Here is a 21489-nt window from a genome sequence, read left to right as displayed (position 1 = left end):
TTTTCTTTGGTTGGGGTGTCTCGGAATCCGTGCACATGCTCCATACGCTGTTACCGGGCATGGAGCAGACACAGACACACCCTTCCGCCACAGACGACTTCATCGAAAGGGGTACATAGATAGGCACGCCCTCTTCACATAAATCGGCCCCTGTGCGCGCGTATTCGTGTACGCTCTCACTGTGCTCCTACTCTCTCTCCCCTCATCCCGACTGGAGATGGAGGAGCGCATCTGCGTGGCCACCCTTAGCTCAACGCCAACAAGAAAAGATACGCGACGGATCACCTCACTCCTGTTTACATCGCACATAACGTCGCCTCTGGTGGCAGTTAAACGTGCCTTGGAAGTTCGGCCCCGGTTTGTCAGCGCTTGCGAAGCACGTGGAATAGTTTTGTGCGCCGCGCATTTCCTCATATGTCGTCCTTCTCTGCCGCGTTCGCGCCGCGGCGTGCCGGGGCTGTTGTGTCCGAATATGTGCGCACCTTGGTGGGCTCGGCGCCAATCTCAGAGTCGCCTCCTATCGAGGTCTCGGAGGAGGCATCAGATACCGCGGCGGCGGCCTCCAGAGCGACTCATCGCGGCAACTGGAACGCGCGCCTGGCACAGCTGTTGCACAGCATGTACCTTGTAAGCCTGATCGAGAAGGCTCAGCTCGGCGCGATTCATTACGGCGGCGTAGGCGTCTCCTCCGCCGATGCGAGCCGGCTTAGCGGGAAAGCGGTGTCCCCAACACCTGAGCACGAAGGATTGTCGGCGGGTCACGCGTCACCGATACACAGCGTCGCCATTGATGACCGCTGGCTTGACGCGGTGACGCGCTACGGCCACTTCACCTGCACAGTGGATGATGTCGCGCGGGTGGCAATGGCGTTTTCAGAGTTGGTGCATGTCCGCTGGACGCTACCGGCGTGGCACGGCTCCGCGCCTCCCCTTGCCCATGGCAATGATGAGGCTCACAGTGGCGCAACAGGGCCGCGTTCTCTCTCTATCCTACATCAGACCGTATCGCCTGTACGGGGCAAGGCAACCCCGTGTGGCGGAAGGCTCCGTGGGCGCCTTTACCTCACAGCGAGTCACGTGATCTCTGTGGAAGAAGCAGCGGTGCACTTGCAACAGGCTCTTCAGCGCAAAGGCACCGCGGCTGCCCAACGCGCCTGGCTAGAGCTCGTGAACCGCCACACGGCCTATGCCGCGTACGTGGATTTGATAGAGGGCGTTTCGACGTCGTCCCCTGGCGGCAATGGTGCCGGCGACGTTGTGCCGGGGTCGAAATCTTCCGATGGCGCCACAGGCAAGCTTGGCCCCCCCTTCGATAACGGCACCGGCGAGAAGAGCACCGCCTGCGAAGTCAGCGATGACCAACTTCTTCAGCAACTTTCAGCCGAATTGCGTGCCTCGCTCTCGGCACCGATGCTACGCGCCTTGCTTTCCCAGATGCGCAGAGATGCGGCGCATACAGAGAAGCGAGACCAGCAACGCACGGTGGAGCGGCAGCTGAACGAGCGCATAATGAGCGCCTACGAGCAGGTGCGAGCGTTGCTGGGCGGAAAGCAAGCGAAAAGTCGCAATGCCTGGTCGCTTCTCGTCGCGATGCGCGAGGAGAGCCGCTTCGACGATGCACTGGACGCTGCGGCTCTGCTCTCCCGCCTTTTGCGCATTCCTGCCTCCGGCCTCACGGCGACGATGCTGTGCGAAGCAGAGGTACGCGCTGAGCCACCATCTGCCACGTGGGAGGGGAAGGCGACAAAAGCAAAGGGCAAGGCAGTGCGCGGCAAGCGGAAGCGCGAGGCCGACGAGGTGGACGCAGCGTTGCTGGTTCACGTAACAGAGACTACAATCGAAAGCGTGACAGACCTGCAGGGTCTGAGCGAGGAGCAACTGCGGCTCGTCCGTGTGCAGCTGGATCGAGCAAACGGCTCTGTGAAGGGTGTAATGGAGGCCATTGCTCAGCTGTAGGTTTGACGTCCTTGATGGCAGTGTCCCGTGTGTGTGTGATTGGAGTCTTATCTCGCTGTCTCTGTGCGTGTCTGTCTGTCCCTGCGAGGATGTGTGGGGAGGGGGTGCGGCGGAAGAGTCACGGACGCGTGACGTTCACGGATGGCATTGCGGGGCCCCGTCCCCCACGCCTTTACCTCATCTCCCCCCCTTCCCTCTCCCCTCCTCAATCATCTACATCGGCAGGCGGCATCGCTTTGTCTTCACAATCGCTCCTTCCGTGCTTGCCGTCCCTCACGCACACGGTGATGCTCATGGAAAGCGGAGGCGAGGCGCGAGGCGAAAAGACAATGAGCACACGGACAAGTCGACGCGTGTCAAAGAATTTTGCCGTCGGTGCGCCTCGTTCTGTGGGTGGGGTGGGCGTTGGGGAGTCGCCGCGACGTAGTGAAGACGCAAGACAAAAAAAGAAACGGGAACGTCAAAAGGCAGTGTGTAGGCACTCCTCCTTCACCCACTCTGCTCCTCCGCACCACAGGACCCGGTGCCCCCCTGCTCTCTCTCTCTGTGTACTCGCTAGCGCCCCCGCCCTCCTCCTCTCTTCCCCCCCCTCGCCTCCCTTTTCTGTCGCCTCCCTATCTACGCTGCTTTTCCTCTCTGCCCGTGGTGTGGCATCGCTGGACTTTGACCACCTTCCTCACCGGCCCTTCTCTCGGTAAGTGCACAGCGACAGCGTGCATTGGGGTTGCCTGACAAGCCACGGGCACGGACGCAGCTGCCTGCTTTGCGCACCCCCTCCCCAGTCATACGTATCTCCTTTGGTTGAGACCTTCCTATGATAATGGCCTTTCTCGCGACTGCGCACCTGCTTGCTGGTGCATCGAGGCTGCCATTGATACTGCTCTCCTCGCCTCCGTTGCGTCAATGCTCATCCTTGTTTCGGGCCGACGCGCAGCAGACCCTCAAGCCCAGCGCAATCGAACGGGAGCTCCGCGATCCAGTGCCGACGGTCTCCAAGAAGAGCAACGGCGCCGCGTCAGTGTCGTATGCGAAGCAGAATGAAATCAAGCGGCGTGGCTTTAACGCCATAATTCGGTGGTGTGCCTTCCATCAAGACAGGGAGGGGCTTGCTTTGGCACAGGCAATTGAGGCGGCGGAGGAGATTGCTGACATGAATTCCAGTGTGCTGCGGTGGGTTCAGGAGAGCGTCGGAAGCTTCTCCTGTGGTCAGTGCTTGATTGTTCTGACCTTCTTGTGCGATGTGCTTGATCGCCAAAGAAACGAAGGGAGCGTGAATTGCTCTGCGGAAGCGTCGTCAAGTGAGTTTGTCAGAGGTTTGTGTCGCTGCATCTCTCTCTTGACTGCGCGATCGGCGAGTAGTGAGCAGCTGGAGATTCAGCCGTTCTTGATTCTCCTCTCTGCCGCTTACGGCTTACACCGTGTGACCCACGACAACCCGCTGAAGCTGTCACACGAAACTGTAACGTCTCTCTCGCCTCCGCCGGCACTTTGGTTCGCGCTTGTGCACCAGGTGAATCTGTTTTGCACGTCAACAGCGGAAGCGCAGCCGAGCATGCTGGAGAGCACCGCGATTGAGGCCCTTCTCACGACGCTTCTTCTTTTCGATCCAGTGCGGTGCCAGCAGCTTCTCGCCGCCCCTGATCGCTTTCTCATGGCAACGGTCGCAAAGCGCCTCGATACGCTGATCACGCCCGCCTTGAGCGCGGCTCGCCAAGAACGGAAGTCGGCTGCCATCGCGGCAGCGTCCGCAGACGCGTGCCTCAATGCTGAGTTCACCCCAGAATCTGGGTCGCCACGTGGTGTCGACGAAAACGCGGCCATGTCAGCCGCTGCGGCGTCGTTCTCTGTGTCTCCCGTAGGGCTGACAAGTAGTATATGTCTGGCGGACTTCGCACGTATCATTTTGCACGCACATGCCGCACCGCCAACGTGTCGGGTGAACCTGATGGAGTACCTGCTGTGCGTCCTGCGTCATCCTTCCACCTTCACAGCTGAGGAGAGGCGCTGCTTGCCGGCTATCATGTCCGCCGTGCGAAGTCGGAATCTATGCCGGTTAAGCTCGGTGCCGGATTACATTTTGAAGTTCTCGGCCGCCATGGAATTCGATGTTCTCGCGGAGGTGCTCTGCTACACGAGACGCACGTCCCAGTACCGTGAACGGATTTACCAGATGCTGTGTAATTGCTTTCAGCGTGACGACGGCACCGACGACTTGCCAGAGCCAAAACTGGCCCCTCATGTGGCGCTGTCGCTGCTACTGAGTGTCGGGTTGCAGCTGCCGTGGACGCTGTGTCGACCACTCCTCTTCTGCAGCCTGGCCGTGGTGCCGGAGGTGCTCACCAAGATGCAGACGACAGCGGGGGAGGGCAGAGCAAGCAGCGTTGCTGTGCAAAGTGCGGAGAAATCTCCATCCGCGAAGGTGCCACTCTCACTCGACTTGTGTGCTATCTTCTATTTTTTAGCGAAGCGCCAGCAGTCTGTGGATTCTGGCAGCCATTCTGCAGAGGCGGCACCAGAGGTACGAGCCGAGATACTCCAGATGACCAGAGCGCTCGCCTGCTCGATTGACTGGAAAGGGTGTACCGAAAAAAGCCTCACCGAATCGACCCGGAGTAAAGGGAACTACACGATGATCAGCGTCGCGGCAATGAGCGCGCTGAGCGCCTACGTGGATGGCCGTCTCACTCACGAATACCTCTCAGCCGACGATGCCATGGACGAGAATGTGCTTCTCAGCGTGTTTGTGCTCCCCATCGTGAGGGCCCGGACCCATCAGCGAATCAAGATAGAGTCGCTTCCGGTGCTGGCCAAGACCGTGCGGCTTTTGACGACGGACGAGACGAAGCGGCGTTTGGTGATGCACATGATTCGCCTCACCGGGGAGGGGTCCCTCTACAACTTTTTTGCCTTTGTGCGCTTCGTTGCCCCTTTAGCGACCGAGTTCAAGGTGGCGACGGCGGAGCACACGGCGCTTGTCTTCCGCCAGCGTACCCTGCCCATCCGTGGGACGGCAGGGCGCACACTGCGGCGTGCGAATGCGCTGAAAGTGCACACCACAATGCTCCTTCGTACCGTGCGCTACGTGCTCGCGATTGGGGCCCTCGATGGTGGTAACGCTACCGCCAGCGCCGCCCGTCGCGAGATGGTGCGGGTGTGGTTTGAGAACTACCTGAATCGTCTGGCGGCTACCGAGAAGACTAGCAAAGACAGTGCGCTTGTGGCGGACAGTGTCAGCGAGGCGACAGCGCCCCCACATCCAGGCGGGACAAATGATGTGGAGAATAGAGCAAAAGAAGCGCAGTTCACTGCAGAAGATGATGGCGCACCGGCTGCTGGCAAGAGCAACGAGGACGACTTCGAGGACGGGGACGATGCACCAGATGAGCAAAAGGTGGACGCTGACGATGCAGACATCGCCTTCGACGCCGCTTTCACGAGCCCCGTGACGGACGAGGACGTGGAAGAAGTATTGAGCCTTATGCTGTACGTGGGATGCAGGCAGCCGTATCGCGTCATGCTTCCTATTGCTCGCCGCATGGCAGAGCGGACGTCGATCATAGCGGAGGACAGAGTATCATCGGGCTGGTGTACATCGGCCCCGGCGGGGGCCGCAGACGGGAACGCGAAGGTGAGCACACAAACCCTCATGTGGGCTGCGCACGCCATGAATGGCGGCTCCATCGCCGCCGCAGACGACGAGCACGAGTGCTCGGGGCTGCTCAGCGTGCCTCCTCTCGCCGCGCACTTTGTCTGCTCCGTTCGCATGGACTCCTCCATCGAGCTCCCCGCGCTGTTTCCTGCCTTCTTGAGGACTCTTCTGGCCAGCTGTGACATCCGCATCTTTCACCACGTCGTTTTCGCGTTTCTGATGGCCGTCAAGAGGCGTCGCACGGTGCCAGTCTTGAGCGAGGACCTCCACATCGGCTTCATTGCCTTCTCCACCTTGCAGCGTCGCCTCGCCATGGGGCAAATCGAGGACAGCCAGGAGCGAAGCGCCGCGGTTTCGAAGTCGATCGCCAGCTTCTTAAACCACCTCACCCTTGCGTTGCCACACCTCCATGTGGCACAGCTGAGATTACTTTCGGCCTACATCCACCGCGGTGATGCGAGCGCCTGGGCATCGAACGAACCGACTTTGACCCTACTCGACTGCGCGAGAAGTCTGTCAATGGAGCCGCAGGGCGTTGCGCCGCAATTCAGCCTGGAGCCAGACGACGAGGACGACAACTCGAACGAAAAGGATGACTTTGAGAGTCACGTAGCAGCCCACGCCAAGTTAGAGGCTTGCCTCCTCCGCCTCATTCCATATCTTGGGGCGGTCGAGTTGAAGCAGCTCGGCCTCGCCCATATGCGGAGGCTCTCCGTCTTTTTCCCTCGCGTGTCTGCGTTTGTGGTGCAGCAGCTGCAGCCGCAGCTGAGCGACTTCAGCCAGCGGGAGCTGCTGCTGCTGGTCGCACAGTACCCTGCCGGGGCCGCTGAGGTGCTGACGTTACTTTCCACAACAGACATGCATGCCAGCGTCGATCTCAACGACTACGTCACGATTGCGAAGAGGCTGCCGATGCAGATCAGCGAGGCTATTGTTGCGGCCCACCTGCCGCACATGACCATCGCCTGGGTCGCACGCGTGCTCTCTGCGCTGGCAGCGCGTCATGAAGATGTGCCTCTGCCGCTGCTGCGGCGCTTGCTGGATCGGGTATCGGCGGTGGCCGAGGACACCAGTGAGTCAGACAAGAGCTTGCTCATGATGATACTGCAGGGGTACCTCTGCTTCCGCACCGATCGCGGCAGCCTGGCGGAGCTGCCATCCGAAAGGAAGCCAGCGACTGGAGAGAGCAGCGCTTCGGTCATCGACGACTTGCTCTGGGCGTTGACGTCGACGACACACATCGTTGGGGAGGCAGAGCAGCACCAGCGTCGTGAGCTCATTCGCGCCTGCTGCGACCGCCTTCTCTCTCTTGAGCACATCTTCACTGTCGAGGAGCTGCGGATTTTTCTCATATCATATCCGACCTCTCTTCACCAGATGCGGGAGCAGGGTGTTGTGGCGAAGGTCGAGCAGCAGCTCCTGCCCAACATTCTGGCGACGACACCGCTCCAGTGGCGCGAGCTGGCAGCGCTGGTGCATCTGCTCGCTGAGCACCGCGTCCTCCTGCCATCCACCGTGGGCATCATTCTCGAGTCCGTCTTCACCAAGGCACAGCTCGCCAGTCTGCACGAGGCGGTCGTGATGACCTCGGACAGCGATATCGTTTCCGCCTTGGAGGCACTCCTGCGCATTGCGACGAAGTGCGCGGAGGCAGCTGCACGAGGATATCAGCCGTTCCCTCTCCTACGGGTCACTGAGCTGGTGCTGAGCGTGTTTGACGGCGTACAGCACTGGCTAGCCGCCGTCGCAGAGCTGGCCACGGCCACCACCTCGTCCCTGTCAGCGACGGAAGAGACAGCAAGCCGGCATGTATGCCGGATGCTCCTGAGCCGCAGCAGTGATCTGAACCCGAGCGAGTTTGCGCGACTGGTGCAGAGCATCGGCCGCCTGAAGGCGTGGGATCTGATGCTGCCGGCGTCGCAGCCAAGTCCATCCGGCGCCTTCACTCCGGCCGTTGCTGCCGCAGACGAGAACGCTACCTTCGAAAGAACGCTAGCGTTGTGCTACGAGCGCGCCGACGCACACAGCCGCTGCGTTCTCCTCAAGGCCATCGCCATGGACACGACCGTGCTGCGCCGCTTCGAGGCCGTCGTCTTCGCACCTATTCAAACCGATATCCCGCTGCTTCCGTCCGATGACCTGGAACTTGTCCTCACCGCTGCGCTGCAGGTCAGCAGCGAGGCAATCGTGGAGCCCGTGTTGGACGCCATCGACACTCGCATGCTACCTATGCTTGATCAGTGCCGTCGCAGTGCCATCGTGCGTCTCGTGCAGTGCCACGCGCACTTTAACATCAATGACGAGATCGTCGTGACGGCAGCGCTTCAGGCTCTCGAGCGCCAGGCCAGCACCGAGGTGAAGCTGGACGTGCCTCAGCTGCTTAGCGTGCTGCAGGCCGTTGCCAGCCTGACCGTGTCGCAGGTGCCGGAGCGACTTCTTGTTCTGTGCTTTCAACGGCTGGAGAAGATGGCGGCGTCGCTGACACCGCTTCAGCAGTATCAGGTGGGTCGGCTAATCCTCGACTTGGAGATGGGCTACAGTAGTAGCGTGGGTGCGTTGGTGCTCCATATTCTCGACAGCCGAGACGGCGCACGGGGACATAAGCACTTCCAGGCCATGACGGAGGAGCTGTGTGACGCGTTCGAGGTCGAGCTGCCGACTCAGCTGCGTGCGTCTCGCCTGCGGAAGGTGAGGAGCAGGCGGCGTGTCAAGGATTTTTGGTCTGCCCAACGCAAGGTGAAGCAGGAGGCTCTGCTGCATCGCTGCTAGTAGTGACCGCGCCTACTTTCAAGGCGCGCAGCGAATCCTGTGTGTGTGCGTGTGTTTGTGTTTCTGTATCGGCGTCCACGTGGGCGGGTGCGCAGACAGAGGATCAGGCAAGCGGGTGCTTAAGTCCATCGGCGAAGTGCTGCGAGAGGAGGGCGGACAGATTTTGTTGTCTATGTGTCATCCGCCTTTTGTTGTTCACAAAAAACAAAAACGAAAAAAAAGGACGCCTTTCGTCCATCACACAGACGTAATTTCTCAAGTCGAGGTGCCCAAGTAACAGGTAAGCAGAATTGCACACCGCGCAGTGTCGCTGAACGCACGCAGGCACGCAGCTGCTTTGGTCTCGTGTTTGTGCGTGTTCTAGAGCACAATCACTCCTCAATGTCACTCTCTGTCGTAGCACACCCGGTCTTGGTGTCACATAGTCGCCTGCACACGGCTGTGGAGGACGAAGACGGCAGCGAAACAGAAGACAGAAAGAGCCAGCAACTCTCATCCACGCACGTCTTTCCTTCTCGGGCGACGCTCCACTGACTGCGACATCGGCATCCTGCACGTTGCCGCAACTCCTGTCACTCTCTCCGTCTCACATTATGCCACGTTGCTCGAAGGCAGTGTCATTTCTCTGTGCTTTGGCTTCCGCTTGGCTGCCACTGCAGCGACACACCAACTGGCCTCTTCACGGCTCTATAGGGTTCCCTTCACTCAGTTGACCAGCGGACCCACAACCGAAAAGGTTTCGTTGCGGTGGAGTGTCGCGATGCTGCACAAGGATGCCGAGCACAGGCTCACTGAAGATGACTGTCTCACCTCCTCGCAGCAGTACGAACCCCAACTCATCTTTCACGTGCCCTTACGGCGCAAAGGCTATCAGGCGATCGACGCCAATGCCTTTGTCCGCTGCGGCGGGCTGCGCGTCGTAGACATATCGGGAAACAGGCTAAGCTCGTTGTCAGGGCTGGAAAGCGTCGCGCCGCAGCTCACATTCATCAACGCAGCCGAGAACTGCCTTCACGATATCAGCGCGCTCGTCACATGCGCGGCGCTGGAGCGATGCATGCTGGAGGGCAACAAGCTTGCCTCGGTGGGCTCCCTTCAACCACTCGTGTCGCTCCCTTGCCTCGCTGAACTGGTGTTGCAGCGACACGTGCCTTTGGACGGCACTGACACAGACTTGGGGAGTCCTCAGCAGAGCCCTGACAGGCTGCTACTGCTGGACAACCCGGTTTGTCGCGACGCTGTGGCGTATAGAGAGCACTTCCTCGCTAGGGTGTCCCATGTGCGTTGGGTAGATGGTGTGTCAGCCTATCTACGCGCGAGCTCCCTCGCTGAGAGCACGACCGCAGAGGCGCACGACGCCACGGCAAACTCCACCAAGGCAATCGTGGACGCCGCCATTCGATCTTTTCAGTCTATCCGGGTGCAGATGACAGCCACTGTGAGTGAGGAAACGACGCTGCGACGCCAACTCGAGCGCGCTGCAGATCGATGTAAACCAAGTACGGCTACCGTCGCAGCACGCACGTCATAGCTCCAGTGCAAGGTGAGGGGCGGGGAGGCGGGGAGGAAGAGCGTGACTCGCGTTGTCTTTGCGAACTCACTCGTCCCTTGGCGCTTGTGAGCCTGGCGCCCGCTGCCTCTGCGTGTGAATAGGCGTGTGCGTCGTACCGAAAGACAACAAAAGGTGGACGGGCTTCTCTCGTTACCATGTCGCCCAACTAGGCGTGCCAAAGGACTGCCGCGCTGGTGTGCTAGATGGGCAAGGCACAAGCTTTCCCGGGATGTTTTTGACCGGCCAAGAGACGTTAGCGAGCTCGGGTCATGGGCCAAAAAAAAAAATGAGTCATTCACTTGTGTTGAGGCACTTATGCACAGCTGTTCTGCCTCCTTACCAGACTCCCTCGCTGCTTGCACCGCAGTGTGCAGTGGGCCTCTGTGAAAGCGTGGCTTGCTGGAAAGGGGAGGGGGCAGAAGCAGGAATGGTCTCCGCGTTGGCGAGGCCTCCTTCTTTGCCTTTTGCTTTGCCTGTCTAGCACTCTCGTGTCGACGACAGGCGCGCGTCTCCGTTACACGCGCGTATGCGACGCTGTGCCATGACTGCTCCCCCGCACTCTCAGCCACACACACCACACACACACTCCTTCTCTCTACTCATGCTTTCGAGCACCCGACCAAACAACGAAAAGCAAAGACGAGGCGCTGCAGCTGGAAGCGAAAGGACGGTCGACGAGCGCACCGCCATCGCTGGTGCACGCACACGTGAAGGAGTTCGTGTCTGCGGTGTCCCAACCGCTCCCCCTTCCCTTCTCGGCCCATACAGATACGCATCTTTCGGCAAACCCGGATCAGAAGCTGTGAGGTCAAATGAGTTCTTCGGATCTCATCCAGGAGGACGACTACGTCTTCATCAGCGGCGGAGGGTCGAACAAGATTGTGCAGGTCAAAAAGGATGTAACGGTGCGCCTCGGGCGATCTGGTGCAGCACTCGCCACGACGCTGATTGGCATGCGCTACGGTGGCGTATGCCACCTCGACCACGCTCGAAAGAAGTTCATGGAGAGCGATGAGTATCCGGATCTGGACATCACCGAGGTCGGGGATGGCGAGGAGGTGAAAGACAATCGCGACTTAGTGGATGACAACACGAATCAGCAGCTCTCCAACGACGAGGTAGCGGCGATTCGTCGCGAGAAAGGCCTCGACCAGCTCCTCCAAACACTAGTGGAAAAGAGTGCCAGCTACCGCACCAAAACTAACTTTGCGCAGGAGAAGTACCTCAAAAAGAAGCAAAAGAAGTACGGCACCCTCTTCAAGGTCGAGCGCGTAACCGTCGACAATCTGGCGGAGCTCCACGTCCCCACCATCAACCCTTCGGACAACACGTCTGAAGAGGCGCGGTGCCTTCGACTGCGCGCCGACACGGTGGCTCTGATTCTGCATCATAGCGACGTGCATCACAACAGCCGTGTTATTCTGTACGAGAAGACGAACGGTGTGCTGCCGGCAAGCCTACTCACGCGCATGTCGGACGAGGGCCGCATCTTCCAGATCCTAGACAAGAACGCGCAGCCGAACCCGATGACTGCCATCAAGGTGCTTAAGCTCCCCCTCGTCAAGGAACGGTGGAAGGCGGTGCCCCGCAACCCTGGATTTCTTGAAGGTTTGGAAGAACCGGACAAGGAGTCGGCGAGGGGCACCGCTGAGGCGGCTGAGAAGAACGCCGCCGGCGCTGCCGCAGGGAAGGGGCTGAGGCGTCAAGACACCTGTGCTAGTTCGACGCAGTGGGTGAAGGGGCTCGAGGCGCGGCAGCTCCTGCTCGAGAGTCCGGCGGACTCCCTTGTCATCTGCGACGACGAATCGCCGCAACGCGCCGTGGCGGACCTGCTCCCCTTCCTGGCGTTTGGTGGCCACATTGTCGTCTACAGCCCGTTCCCTGAAGACCTCACCGGCATCTTTCTCGCGCTGCGCGACAACTGTGTGAACCTTCAAATATCCGAAACGTGGTACCGCCATCACCAAGTGCTGCCGAAGCGCACCCACCCCACCGTGAACATGAGCACAGCGGCCGGGTATCTTCTGACGGCGATCAAGGTGTGCCGGAGCCCAGCGGTACCGCGGTGGGCTGCGGCGGTAACGGCACCTGCTCTATCAGCCACGACGCACGCAGGTCACAAAAGGTCAGCTGCCGAGGAGCTCAACGGCATGGCTTCGAAGAAGTCTGCGAACGTGGAAACCTCGGACGAGGGAAACGCCAACTGAATCGAGTCGCCACCCATGCTCTTCTGCTGCCCGTCGCACGCCCCCATGCACCTTCCCGGCTCTGTATGCCTCTGCCGGTCAGTGTGCGTTGGCGTTCGTGTGTGCGCCTGTGTCTGTTTAGCAATCTAGTAAGTCGATTAAGCAAGAAAAGAATATGAGAACACGTCAAACGAAAAGAATACCGGCCAACGGCACCGCGCGAGCACGCTCCGGCACAACGGTTTCCCATCGTGCGCCCCTTCCCCTTCTCCCCTTTCTCTTCCCCTATCGCATGCCAGGAATGTGGGCATAGATATGTTTTTGCCTGTCTGCCGTCTTTCAGCGTTTTTTTTTCTTTTGGACGCATGTCGACGTTCGTGCACGTGCAGGACGTGGCACCTCCTCCGGTGTTTCATGCCCAGATGTTACCCCATCTTCGTTGTGAACCTCAACCATCTCATCTCTTCCCACGCTTTCGATGGGCTGTCCTTGGAGCGCGCCAACGCACACACACGCACAAACGCCGCCGATCATTTGAATAAATCCGTTCAGGAGCTCTACAGTCGTTTTACAGTCTCCCATTTTTTTCTCCCACGCACACGCCCACATTATTTCAATCGTCAGCAGATCTCAATTTGTTTTCGGCAGGCTCTATCTGCACTCCACCCTATCCCCCCTCCCCTCTCCGGCCGTCATCATGATCTACGATACCAACTCCGCGCAGTACCAACAGTTTCTTAGGTCCAGCGGCCGCCGTCGCGATGACTACGGAAAGTCCAAGACGGCCATCGTGAACAAGCAGACTGCCAAGCCGGCAGGTGCGGCCAGCACTGGTCTGTAGAGAGCGTTCTCTCTCTCACCGCCACCAGAGCTACAGCGTGCTGAGCTGTGCAGCCGATCCTGCACCGCCTCTCCTCTGCTGCGGCGTGTGCCCGGTATCCAGTGAACTGCGCGAGGCGTAAGTGCAGTGGCGTTTTGTGCCCACGCCCCGGGGACCGCTCACCAGCGCCACTTCTTCTTCGTCGCTGCTGACAGTGGTGGCCAAGACAAAGTAGCTCAGCTCTGCGAACGTTGATGTCCGTGTTCTCGTTGCCCGTGATGCAGCGTTCCTTCGTCGGCTCGTGTTTTTTTTTTCGCGCGCGTGTGTGTGCGTACTTCTTGTTCTGTTACGCGTCCCGGCTCCATCCGCCCTCTGCGTAGTTCCTAACGGATCCAGGGAAGGGGGTGAGCCTTAACTGATTCTCCCTCCCTCTCTCCGTCCGGGTCTGCATCTGCTCGCGATTGTGTGAGTGTGCGCGCGAGTGATGCGAAGGCGACGGTGTCAGGGAGAGAGAGTTTGTGTAATATTTAACCGAAAGACAGGCCGCGAAACGTTCGAGGGACTCGTTACACAGGAATGCGCGCGCAAAGAGCGCTGCGCAAGTCACACCTTGTGCCAAGCGTGCGCGCCACAATGGTGCACGTTCGTTTGTGCGCGTAGGCATACAGCCGAACGAGGCTGTGGAACGAGGTCAGGCGAAGGGCTGCGGATATGCTGAGGCACCCAAATGCGCACGGGCGATGGCGTTTGCTGGCTTCTGTGAGAGCCCGACCCCCTCTTGAAGGGGCCACCTTTGAGGTTTGTGCCAGAGGTGTTGCGGTTTCTTTTTCCTGCCCTCTGCCATTCTTTGGTGCGGCTCAAACGCATTGGGAGGTGCACATCAGCCGTCGGTGTCACTCACGGGCGGCCCGCACCCCGCAGTGCCCTGACTTTTCATTCCTCCTCTCTCTCACCATGGATGAACGGCCCACGGGGTCCTTGCAGCACTCGGCCTCTGCTCAACACTGCTTGTGGCTCTCTCTCTCTGTTTCCACTGCTTCTGCAGTGTCCCCGCCTCCGGCTCACAACCCCTGTCCACAGGTGCATATGCGACTTTACCAAGGCGTTCTCAGCGCCCCTACCCCCGCCTCCGCGTGGACCCTCGTTTGTTGTATGCAGCAGCCTACAGGCGCAGCGCCCCAGTTTCAAACCGTAGCAGCTCCAGCGAAATAGAGAGAGGGAGACGCACAGAGTAGCAGAACATGAAGCGGTTTTTCTCTTCGCTCTACGAGGGCACAGGTATCATCAAGGACCCGGGGCAGCGCAGCATCGCCAGCCGCGTCACTGCTTTGGCTGTGGAGGGGGTGGCTGTCTTCACAGTGCTAGGCACGCTCGGCGTCGACACCTCGCCCCTTATCGCTGCCGCGGGCGTCACCGGCGCGACGATCGGTTTTGCGTGCAAAGACTTCGGCGCGAACTTCGTCGCTAGCATCGCCCTTTCCGGTCAGCGAGCGCTGCGCACGGGCAACAAGGTCTCGATCGGCGTTGGCCCCAACATCGTCTCCGGCACCGTTGTAGACTGGGACACGCGCTACATCTACCTCCGAAACGAGGAAAGGGCCGTAGTGTGCGTACCGAACAATGTGGTGCTCAACTCTGTCGTCATGTGGAAGGACCCGGATACGAGCTCTCCGCTGACAGCGGAGGGTGCGGCTCAGGCAAACGACACCAAGGATTGGAATGCAGCCGCCAGCGCAGCTGAGCCGCCCAAGAAGTAGCGCGGTAACCGACTCGGCTTTCACAACCCCCATTCTCTGTTTCTCTCTCTTTTTTCCGCCACCCCGCTCTGGCAGTGCGCGTGGTGAGGCACGGATCCACACCCCCAGCAAGATGTACGACATCGTCTATGCACTGCCTCCTCCTCTCTGGTATTATCCATTGCACAGATGAGAAACTCTCTGCCAGGACCACCAGCAACCCTCACGACGTGCTTAGCGTAGGGGATACCAGCGCCTCGACCTATCTTTGTGCCGTGTCCATCTCATTTATTCTGGCCTTTCCCACACCCCTCGCCGTTTTGCGCCTCTTCTCTGCATCTGCGTTCTGCACGCATCGACGCGCCCGATCGCTAAGAGATACTGTGAATTAGTGTGACGCTGCCCTCTTCCGTTCGCCGTCGCCTCTCGTTTTCCGTGGCAGAGTCATGGCGGTGGCTCACTAAGACACATGCCGTCACAGGAAGGTTGTCGGCTGTAAGCGAGAGACGCGAAAAGAAAACGCCCTCTTCTCTCCACGTTCTGCGGAACCGCTACCCCACCCTCCTGGCCATGTTTGCATCCACCAACGCACCTCCCTCACGCAAGTTAGCGCGTGACGCGTGCTCTCGACCTTCCTCCTCTTCTCTCTCCTCTCTGCCCCTGCCGTGCTCTGCTCATCTCCTTCGTGCATCGGACGGTTGGTTCTCTAGCTGCTGCCAAGGCCCATGGGGAGCGCCTGCATCGCCTCGCAGCCTCGCGCAACATCACAGCAGCGCCGCAACCGTACTCGCTTATCCGATTCTTCTTTTCTTGCCTTGTTGAGCAGGTCCGCCCCCTCCCCCTTCCCCACCTCCCTACGCCGCCTCCTCTGGTGCCGTTTTTCGTTGGTGGTGGTGCTCTCCTCTTTTTTTGCTCGACGCTCCGCTCTCCGTTCCTTTGACGAGCGTCATGCGTACTGGATGGCCGCCAAGACCGCTCTCGAGCTGAACAGCGTGGGCAGAGTCCCCCCGCGCGAAGGTGGCCTCTCGTCGCGTGTAGCGCCGTCGGTGGTGGAGGTGCTCCCGGGACTGTATTTGATTGCGACGATAGTGCGGGCAAAGAACCGGTGTCTTCTGGAGCTGCTGCAACCAACGGCAACGTCTTCCGACGTAGTCTCTCGCTCGTCTGCGTCAACGCACAACGACGTGCTGCAACGACGCTTGTCGGAGTCCTTGGAAAGCTCCGCAAGACACGCATCCGCAGTGAATGTACCAGCGACACTCATGTCCGCCTTTCGAGTGCCGCGAGTCATCCAACTCGTCGCCGAGGATGAGGGGATTATTGAAACCGTTGCCCTCGTTCGAGAACCGCTTGGCTTGGCGTTCTCGTCCGCTCCCGAGGGAGAAGAGGGCAGCGCTGCGCGGACGAGCGCCGTAGACGGCGCGTCGCCAACGTCCATGCACCACGTGCATGTGCACTTCTTCATCGGCACTTCCAACGGCACGGTCCTCGTGGGAAACGCGTTGCGCGGCACCATCGTGGCGGTCGCGCAGTTTCAGTACCATCATCGCTTCGATGATGAGCGACGGGGCGATCGACTCACCACAACCTCCACCAGCCGCACAGGCGAAAGCCGCGATGACCCGGCGGCAGGATGCCCGATGAACGAAAAGGTCACCGCTGTGAACCAGTCGGTGGTGAAGTTTGTGGTACGCCAGCGGTCCGACGCGCTGCTGTGGAATCCATCTCTTCCCTTCTCGCAACTGTCGGCGGGCGCGGGGTCGAACCGGGGTAGTGGCCGCTCAGCAAAAGCCAGCGATACGCCCCCATCTCCCACAGCGGACTCGCGCGTCGTGAGCGTCTTTGTCGCACACAGTGGCGGCAAGGTAGTCGAGCTCTCCCGCGCTGCACTGGACGTGTTTGTGCGCGTCTCTGTCAATCGTCTTGATGGTTGTCGCCCGCATCTCATATTGGAGTGGTCGCCGGAGACGTCCACCACCGCCTTCCCAGTCGCCGGACCTGCCAGCGAGTTTGCTGCACACGTCGACTGTGTTTCGGTGTTGGCGCCGTCGCCGGCCTCGTACTCGACTCTCGAGAGCCGCACCGCGTCCACCAAGTCAGCAACGGCGGAGTCGACCACCTTCTCCATTTGCGATGTCGACATCGTCAGAGAGCCCTTCGGCGGCGGATCGTCGCCGCTGCTCTCTCCCCTTGAAGTACAGCGCGGCTTCTCCGATGTGCTTCTTGTCGGCGGCACAAGCCCGCTCTTTTCGTCGTTTCGCCTACAACCTCCGCCCTCGCGCTTCTCGGCATCCAACACAGTTGCGGCTGTCAAGCACATGGTAACAGGTGTGGCTCGCTCGCTGTGGTCCAAAGCCATCGGCACATCGAAGACAGTGGAACACCCGCCGCACCTCAAAAAAGTCGCTGCACTGCGCACGCACACGCTTTTGCAAGCCGACGCGAAATGCACTGCACTTCAGGTGGACCCCACGCAGCAATGGGCGGCGCTTGCGATTGAGGGTGGCGGCCGCATCTACGTGGCCGATGTGCAGAGCGGCATCGTGGCTACGGTGCTGAAAGGCTGTCGCGCGGCGCAGTTTACGTGGTGGTGGACGGAGCTCGCCGCTGGCAGGCCTGCCCTGTTGCTCGTCGTGTACCTGCCCCTCCGCAGCGCCGTCGAGGTGTACACGACGCGGACGTGGCAGCGCCTCGCCGCACGACACGTGCCGAAGGGGAGTGTGCTGCTGCGATGCTGTGGGGCGCCATGTGAAGCAATGCGAGGGACGTCAGACTACCACGGACAAGACCGACCCGCTGCTGCTTGTGATGGTAATGGCACTGCCCCGCTGCTCATGGACCCTGCCGGAAACGTGTTCCGTGTTGGTATACAGTGGGTGCTCGACAATCCACAGGCAAGCCTCGCTCGCCTGCGCTCCACGCAGCCCGCATCGCTGAGGGAAGGCGCAGAAGAGGCGTGTCCCGCTAGGAAGACGTGTTCGCTGAGCACATCGGTGCTGCGGGGTTGCCAGACCCCGGATGATTTCCTTGAACTTGCTCTGAAGCTGCCCTTGCCATGCCCGCGCGTGCAGCGAGTGGCCTCCGCAGGAGGAGGATGCAGTGTTGCTGGTGGCGATGAGGTGCGCGGTTACGTAAAGGAGCTGGCCGTGCTCTGCGAGACAGTCCAGCGTCGTTTTGCGCCAGGGTACGCAGAGATCGCCGTGACACCGATCCCGAGCTCCGCGCAGGACATTCTGGGCGGCGCGGTGACGGCAGTGCCGCGAGGCGTGACCGCGGCACAGTGCCTTCACTACGTTCAAGTGTATGCGAGCTTGGTGGAGAACTACCAGCGCTTCCTCACCTGCAAAGACGTCGCTGCGACCCTTTACTTCGACCCACACCAGTGGACCTCACCCCTTGTGACTCCGGACCTGTGGAAGGCGACGTTCTGCATCGCGGCACATCCTGCCGTAGCTGTTTTTGTGAAAACCATGGACGCGTATGTCGCCGCAACCCTCGCAGCGCACCCCGCCGAACTGCACATCTACAAGAAGCACGTCTCCACGTACCTGCAGCAGGCGATGCGCGGCCCCCCTCGTGCATCTGCTTCAGCGGGGTCAGGCAGCACATGCCCTGCGGCGCGGGAGCTGCTGACAACCAGAGCGGCGCCGTGCTTGGCCGACCCCTCCAGCTTCATGCCCCTTCCCGCCTTTCTGCGCTGCTTCTACGTCGGCTCGATGCACCCCACCTTTCTGCGCGGTGCCATCGAGAGCGCCGAAGACGCCGACGGCAGCGTCAGCATTCTTGGCCCCTTATCCGACCTCGTCTTTGGGGTTTGGGGCATGGACAGCTTTCTCGCGCAGCTTCCCGCGCTCCGACAGGTTGGCTGCGCAGACGGCGATGTCGCGCACATCACTGTCACTTGGGTGGCGCGTCAAGCCGGCCGCGACCTGGCCGCGTTGCTGTCCACCACCACAGTAGGATGCCTCGCTGCCACGCTGCTCAGCTTCTCTGACGACCACTTCGCGGCGGCTTTGGCACGGGCACCGATCCCGTTTGTCTCCGTTAATGGCGATTTGGCGGCTCGCGCGGCGGTGGACAGCGTGACAGGCCTGCTGTGGTGCTGTGCAGTACGGGTGGCGCTGCGGCGACGGACGTCGTCCTTCGCACAAAGCGAGCTGCTGCTGCGCCGCATGCGGCAGCTACTTCAACTGTGGCATAGTCTCTCCAAGTGCTCACCCCCACTGAGCGCCCCCGAGTCCACGGATGCGGATCCGGGGCGGAGCGGCAGCCCCGCCTCCGAGGACGCGCTGGCCTTGCATCTCCGCCTGAGCGGCGTCGATCCGTCGTGCTTGCCAACCGCAGAGGCTGCCGGTCGTACGTGGGACAGCGGCGGAAGAAAAGTGACCGCGACAAGTGTGGTTGCCTGCTCTGAGGGGGACGTCATGGAGGTGTATCTGCAGCGCAACGGCATCACAGCCACGTTCCTGGATGTCTTCGCGGTGCCGCGAGCAGACGCCGACGCGGACGCCGCCCGTTTTTTCCCGTCCCTTTCTGCCTTTGTCTCGCTGCTCGGCGAGACGGCGCACGCTTGCGAGCCAGACGCCGTTGCCGTCCCGTCTTTGGCGTGGATCGTCGGGCACCAGTGGGATGTGGAGCGGTTTCGCAACGCGGCACTGCGGCCAATCGAGCAGCTCTGGCAGCAGCTGACCTCGACGTCCGCAAAGGACGGCACAGGCGGGCCCTTGAGTAGCAGCTCGTCGGCCATGTACGCGTCCTGCCTCATTCTCGTGACCATGAGCGTCCTGCAGCACGTCTTGCGCCCTCTCACCGACTTAGATTTTTTTTTCTGGGAAACCGACGCCGTCCCTGATGGAAATTTCTTTCCTGTCGACGGCACCCCATCCGGTCTCGTGCTGTCCGGCAGTCGCACCACTCGCGACTACCTGAACAGTGTGCAGCGACTCTCGAGTCTGCTGGAGAGCATGTTGCTGCGCGTCGTCGCGCCGCTCGAGAACGCCGAGCGGGCTCTCCTCATTCAGCAGATCAACCTTGCCTTGGCAGCGGACGACGCGCTCCTCTTCCCGCTCGTGCCCAATTTCCTGCGTGTGCGGCTGACGATTTGGATGCAGGTACTGGCCCAGACCCCGCGCGCCCCGCTGCGGCGGACGCAGCGAGTGCGGCGGCTGGTGGAGCTGATCCTCTTCTTTTCCGAGGTGTCCTCCTTGACGGTGGGCGGTGTGCCGCTGACGCAGCTGCAGTCTCACCTCTCCATTCCGTGGAGGGTCTTGCTCGGTGGTCCCAGCAGGCGGATGCAGCTTCAGCTTCTCCCCACCGTGGCCCTCACGGACAGGGCGTCGCTGACAGCCTGTCGTGCCTCTCCGGTGGTCACCGCCTCGCGATCCACGCGGCGCGCCGACTCCGTGCTTTCGCCGTACGCGGCGGAGGAGGAAGATACACACAGTGCCCCGCTGAACGCGCGGGCAGCGGCAACGGTGCTTCGACGGTTTCTGGCCGCTGGAGGCGTCTTGCACGCGAAGCAGCGTGGAGCGGCCGCGATCACCGCAGCAGGGCCAACGCCTTGCCTCGGTCTCATCGCCGAGGATACGCGTCAAGCCCTGGCGCGTCTAGCACAGTGCCTCGGCCTCCACGAGTCTTTCCCCGACATCGCCGATGTGGTGCTTATGGACTACGAGATCAAGCATCTGTTCCCCGTCGCTACTGTAGAACAGGAGATGTTGCTGTTGTCCTCCAAGGCGGCCGCGCCCCAGGTGGCGGCATCGATTCTGCAGTCATTTTTGGTTCTCATTCTTCAGTGCATGTCGGCGCGGCGTAACGGGTATGGGCAGCGCGGCGACCGTGCCGCCTACGACGCTGCTTCGAAACAGCTGCGTAGCATGGCACAGGCCGCCTCGGTGGAGTTACGAACGTGGCTGCAAGAACGCGAGGAAGAGATGACGGTGGCAGCGACGCCCGAGAGCAGGACGAAGAGGGGCGCAGCGGGTGGCAGAGACTCCACATCGTCTGCCCTACGCGGCCCTTGCGCTGTGCCGGCCGAGTCCGTCTTGGCTGGGCCCGGGTGGGTGACATCAGCAGAACACCAGGAGATGGGCCGCCTGGTGTCGTCCGTCCTTTCGACCGGGAAGGGAAGTGCGGCCAACAAAAACCTCTTCCACCTGCTCTTCACACTCTCGCAGTGGGCATGCGAAGGTCGCCTGTACCTCCCATCTGCTGCGCAGCGAGTGGCCCACGAACTGCCGCTGATCGTTGAGAGGTGGGAGAAGCTGATTTGAGGCCGGGGCACGCGTTTAATCGAGCGCTGCTGCGTGTCGCCCCATTGTTGAACTCTTAGCTGCTGCGCCGTCGTCGATGGCGGATTCCCTTAGCGCCTGCGTGGGCTCGGTCGTCTCTTCTCCTTTGCCGTGTCTACCCCGTGTGCGCGCGTAGCGTACCGGTGCCTGGCGTGCTTAGCCCCGCGCTATTCGTGTATGTGTGTGTGCGCGCGAAGCTGCTCCGATGCGGTGCGCCGCAGCTGGTCGAGTGACAAACACCGGAGAGCACATTTTCTCTTTTGTCCTCCCCCCCCACACACACACGCACAGACTTACCCTCAGTGCGTGGGCAGGGGCGAGTGCGCCTCCACAAGGAGCCCAACCGTGTTTGAGAGAGAGCCACCGCTGCATGAACAAGGGCCTGCCCAAGAGGAAACGTACGCATCTCATGACGCGTCTTTTTTTTGTCGTGCATGCGGCGAAGTCTGCCGCCTCGCTGGCTTTCCTTTTCTTCCTCTTCTTCCTCCCCCTCTGCTGATCTCCCTTCTCGGGTGTCCCATCCCTCCCGCC

At 60.8% G+C, this 21489-nt stretch overlaps 6 protein-coding genes across 6 annotated transcripts; all 6 read left to right on the top strand.

Annotated features, from left to right (window-relative positions):
- Positions 1–618: 618 nt before the first annotated feature.
- On the top strand, positions 619–1956 carry LINJ_36_6060 (conserved hypothetical protein; the record flags this gene model as incomplete). The annotated part of the gene is made up of 1 exon (XM_003392787.1): positions 619–1956. The coding sequence occupies one exon, from the start codon at positions 619–621 to the stop codon at positions 1954–1956; it is 1338 nt and encodes a 445-aa protein (XP_003392835.1).
- Positions 1957–2776: 820 nt separating this feature from the next.
- LINJ_36_6050 (conserved hypothetical protein) lies at positions 2777–8374 on the top strand (the record flags this gene model as incomplete). The annotated part of the gene is made up of 1 exon (XM_001469926.1): positions 2777–8374. One exon carries the CDS (start codon positions 2777–2779, stop codon positions 8372–8374), a length of 5598 nt encoding a protein of 1865 aa, XP_001469963.1.
- A 760-nt stretch (positions 8375–9134) lies between these two features.
- On the top strand, positions 9135–9905 carry LINJ_36_6040 (conserved hypothetical protein; the record flags this gene model as incomplete). Its single annotated transcript, XM_001469925.1, has 1 exon — positions 9135–9905. The coding sequence occupies one exon, from the start codon at positions 9135–9137 to the stop codon at positions 9903–9905; it is 771 nt and encodes a 256-aa protein (XP_001469962.1).
- An 833-nt stretch (positions 9906–10738) lies between these two features.
- Positions 10739–12133, top strand: LINJ_36_6030 (conserved hypothetical protein; the record flags this gene model as incomplete). Its single annotated transcript, XM_001469924.1, has 1 exon — positions 10739–12133. The coding sequence occupies one exon, from the start codon at positions 10739–10741 to the stop codon at positions 12131–12133; it is 1395 nt and encodes a 464-aa protein (XP_001469961.1).
- Positions 12134–14173: 2040 nt separating this feature from the next.
- LINJ_36_6020 (conserved hypothetical protein) lies at positions 14174–14689 on the top strand (the record flags this gene model as incomplete). Its single annotated transcript, XM_001469923.1, has 1 exon — positions 14174–14689. The coding sequence occupies one exon, from the start codon at positions 14174–14176 to the stop codon at positions 14687–14689; it is 516 nt and encodes a 171-aa protein (XP_001469960.1).
- A 938-nt stretch (positions 14690–15627) lies between these two features.
- On the top strand, positions 15628–20940 carry LINJ_36_6010 (conserved hypothetical protein; the record flags this gene model as incomplete). The annotated part of the gene is made up of 1 exon (XM_001469922.1): positions 15628–20940. The coding sequence occupies one exon, from the start codon at positions 15628–15630 to the stop codon at positions 20938–20940; it is 5313 nt and encodes a 1770-aa protein (XP_001469959.1).
- Between the last annotated feature and the right edge of the window lie 549 nt (positions 20941–21489).

Source organism: Leishmania infantum, chromosome 36 (assembly GCF_000002875.2).
Source record: "Leishmania infantum JPCM5 genome chromosome 36".
NCBI classification, from domain to species: Eukaryota; Euglenozoa; class Kinetoplastea; order Trypanosomatida; family Trypanosomatidae; genus Leishmania; species Leishmania infantum.
This window is presented reverse-complemented; position numbering and strand designations above follow the sequence as displayed.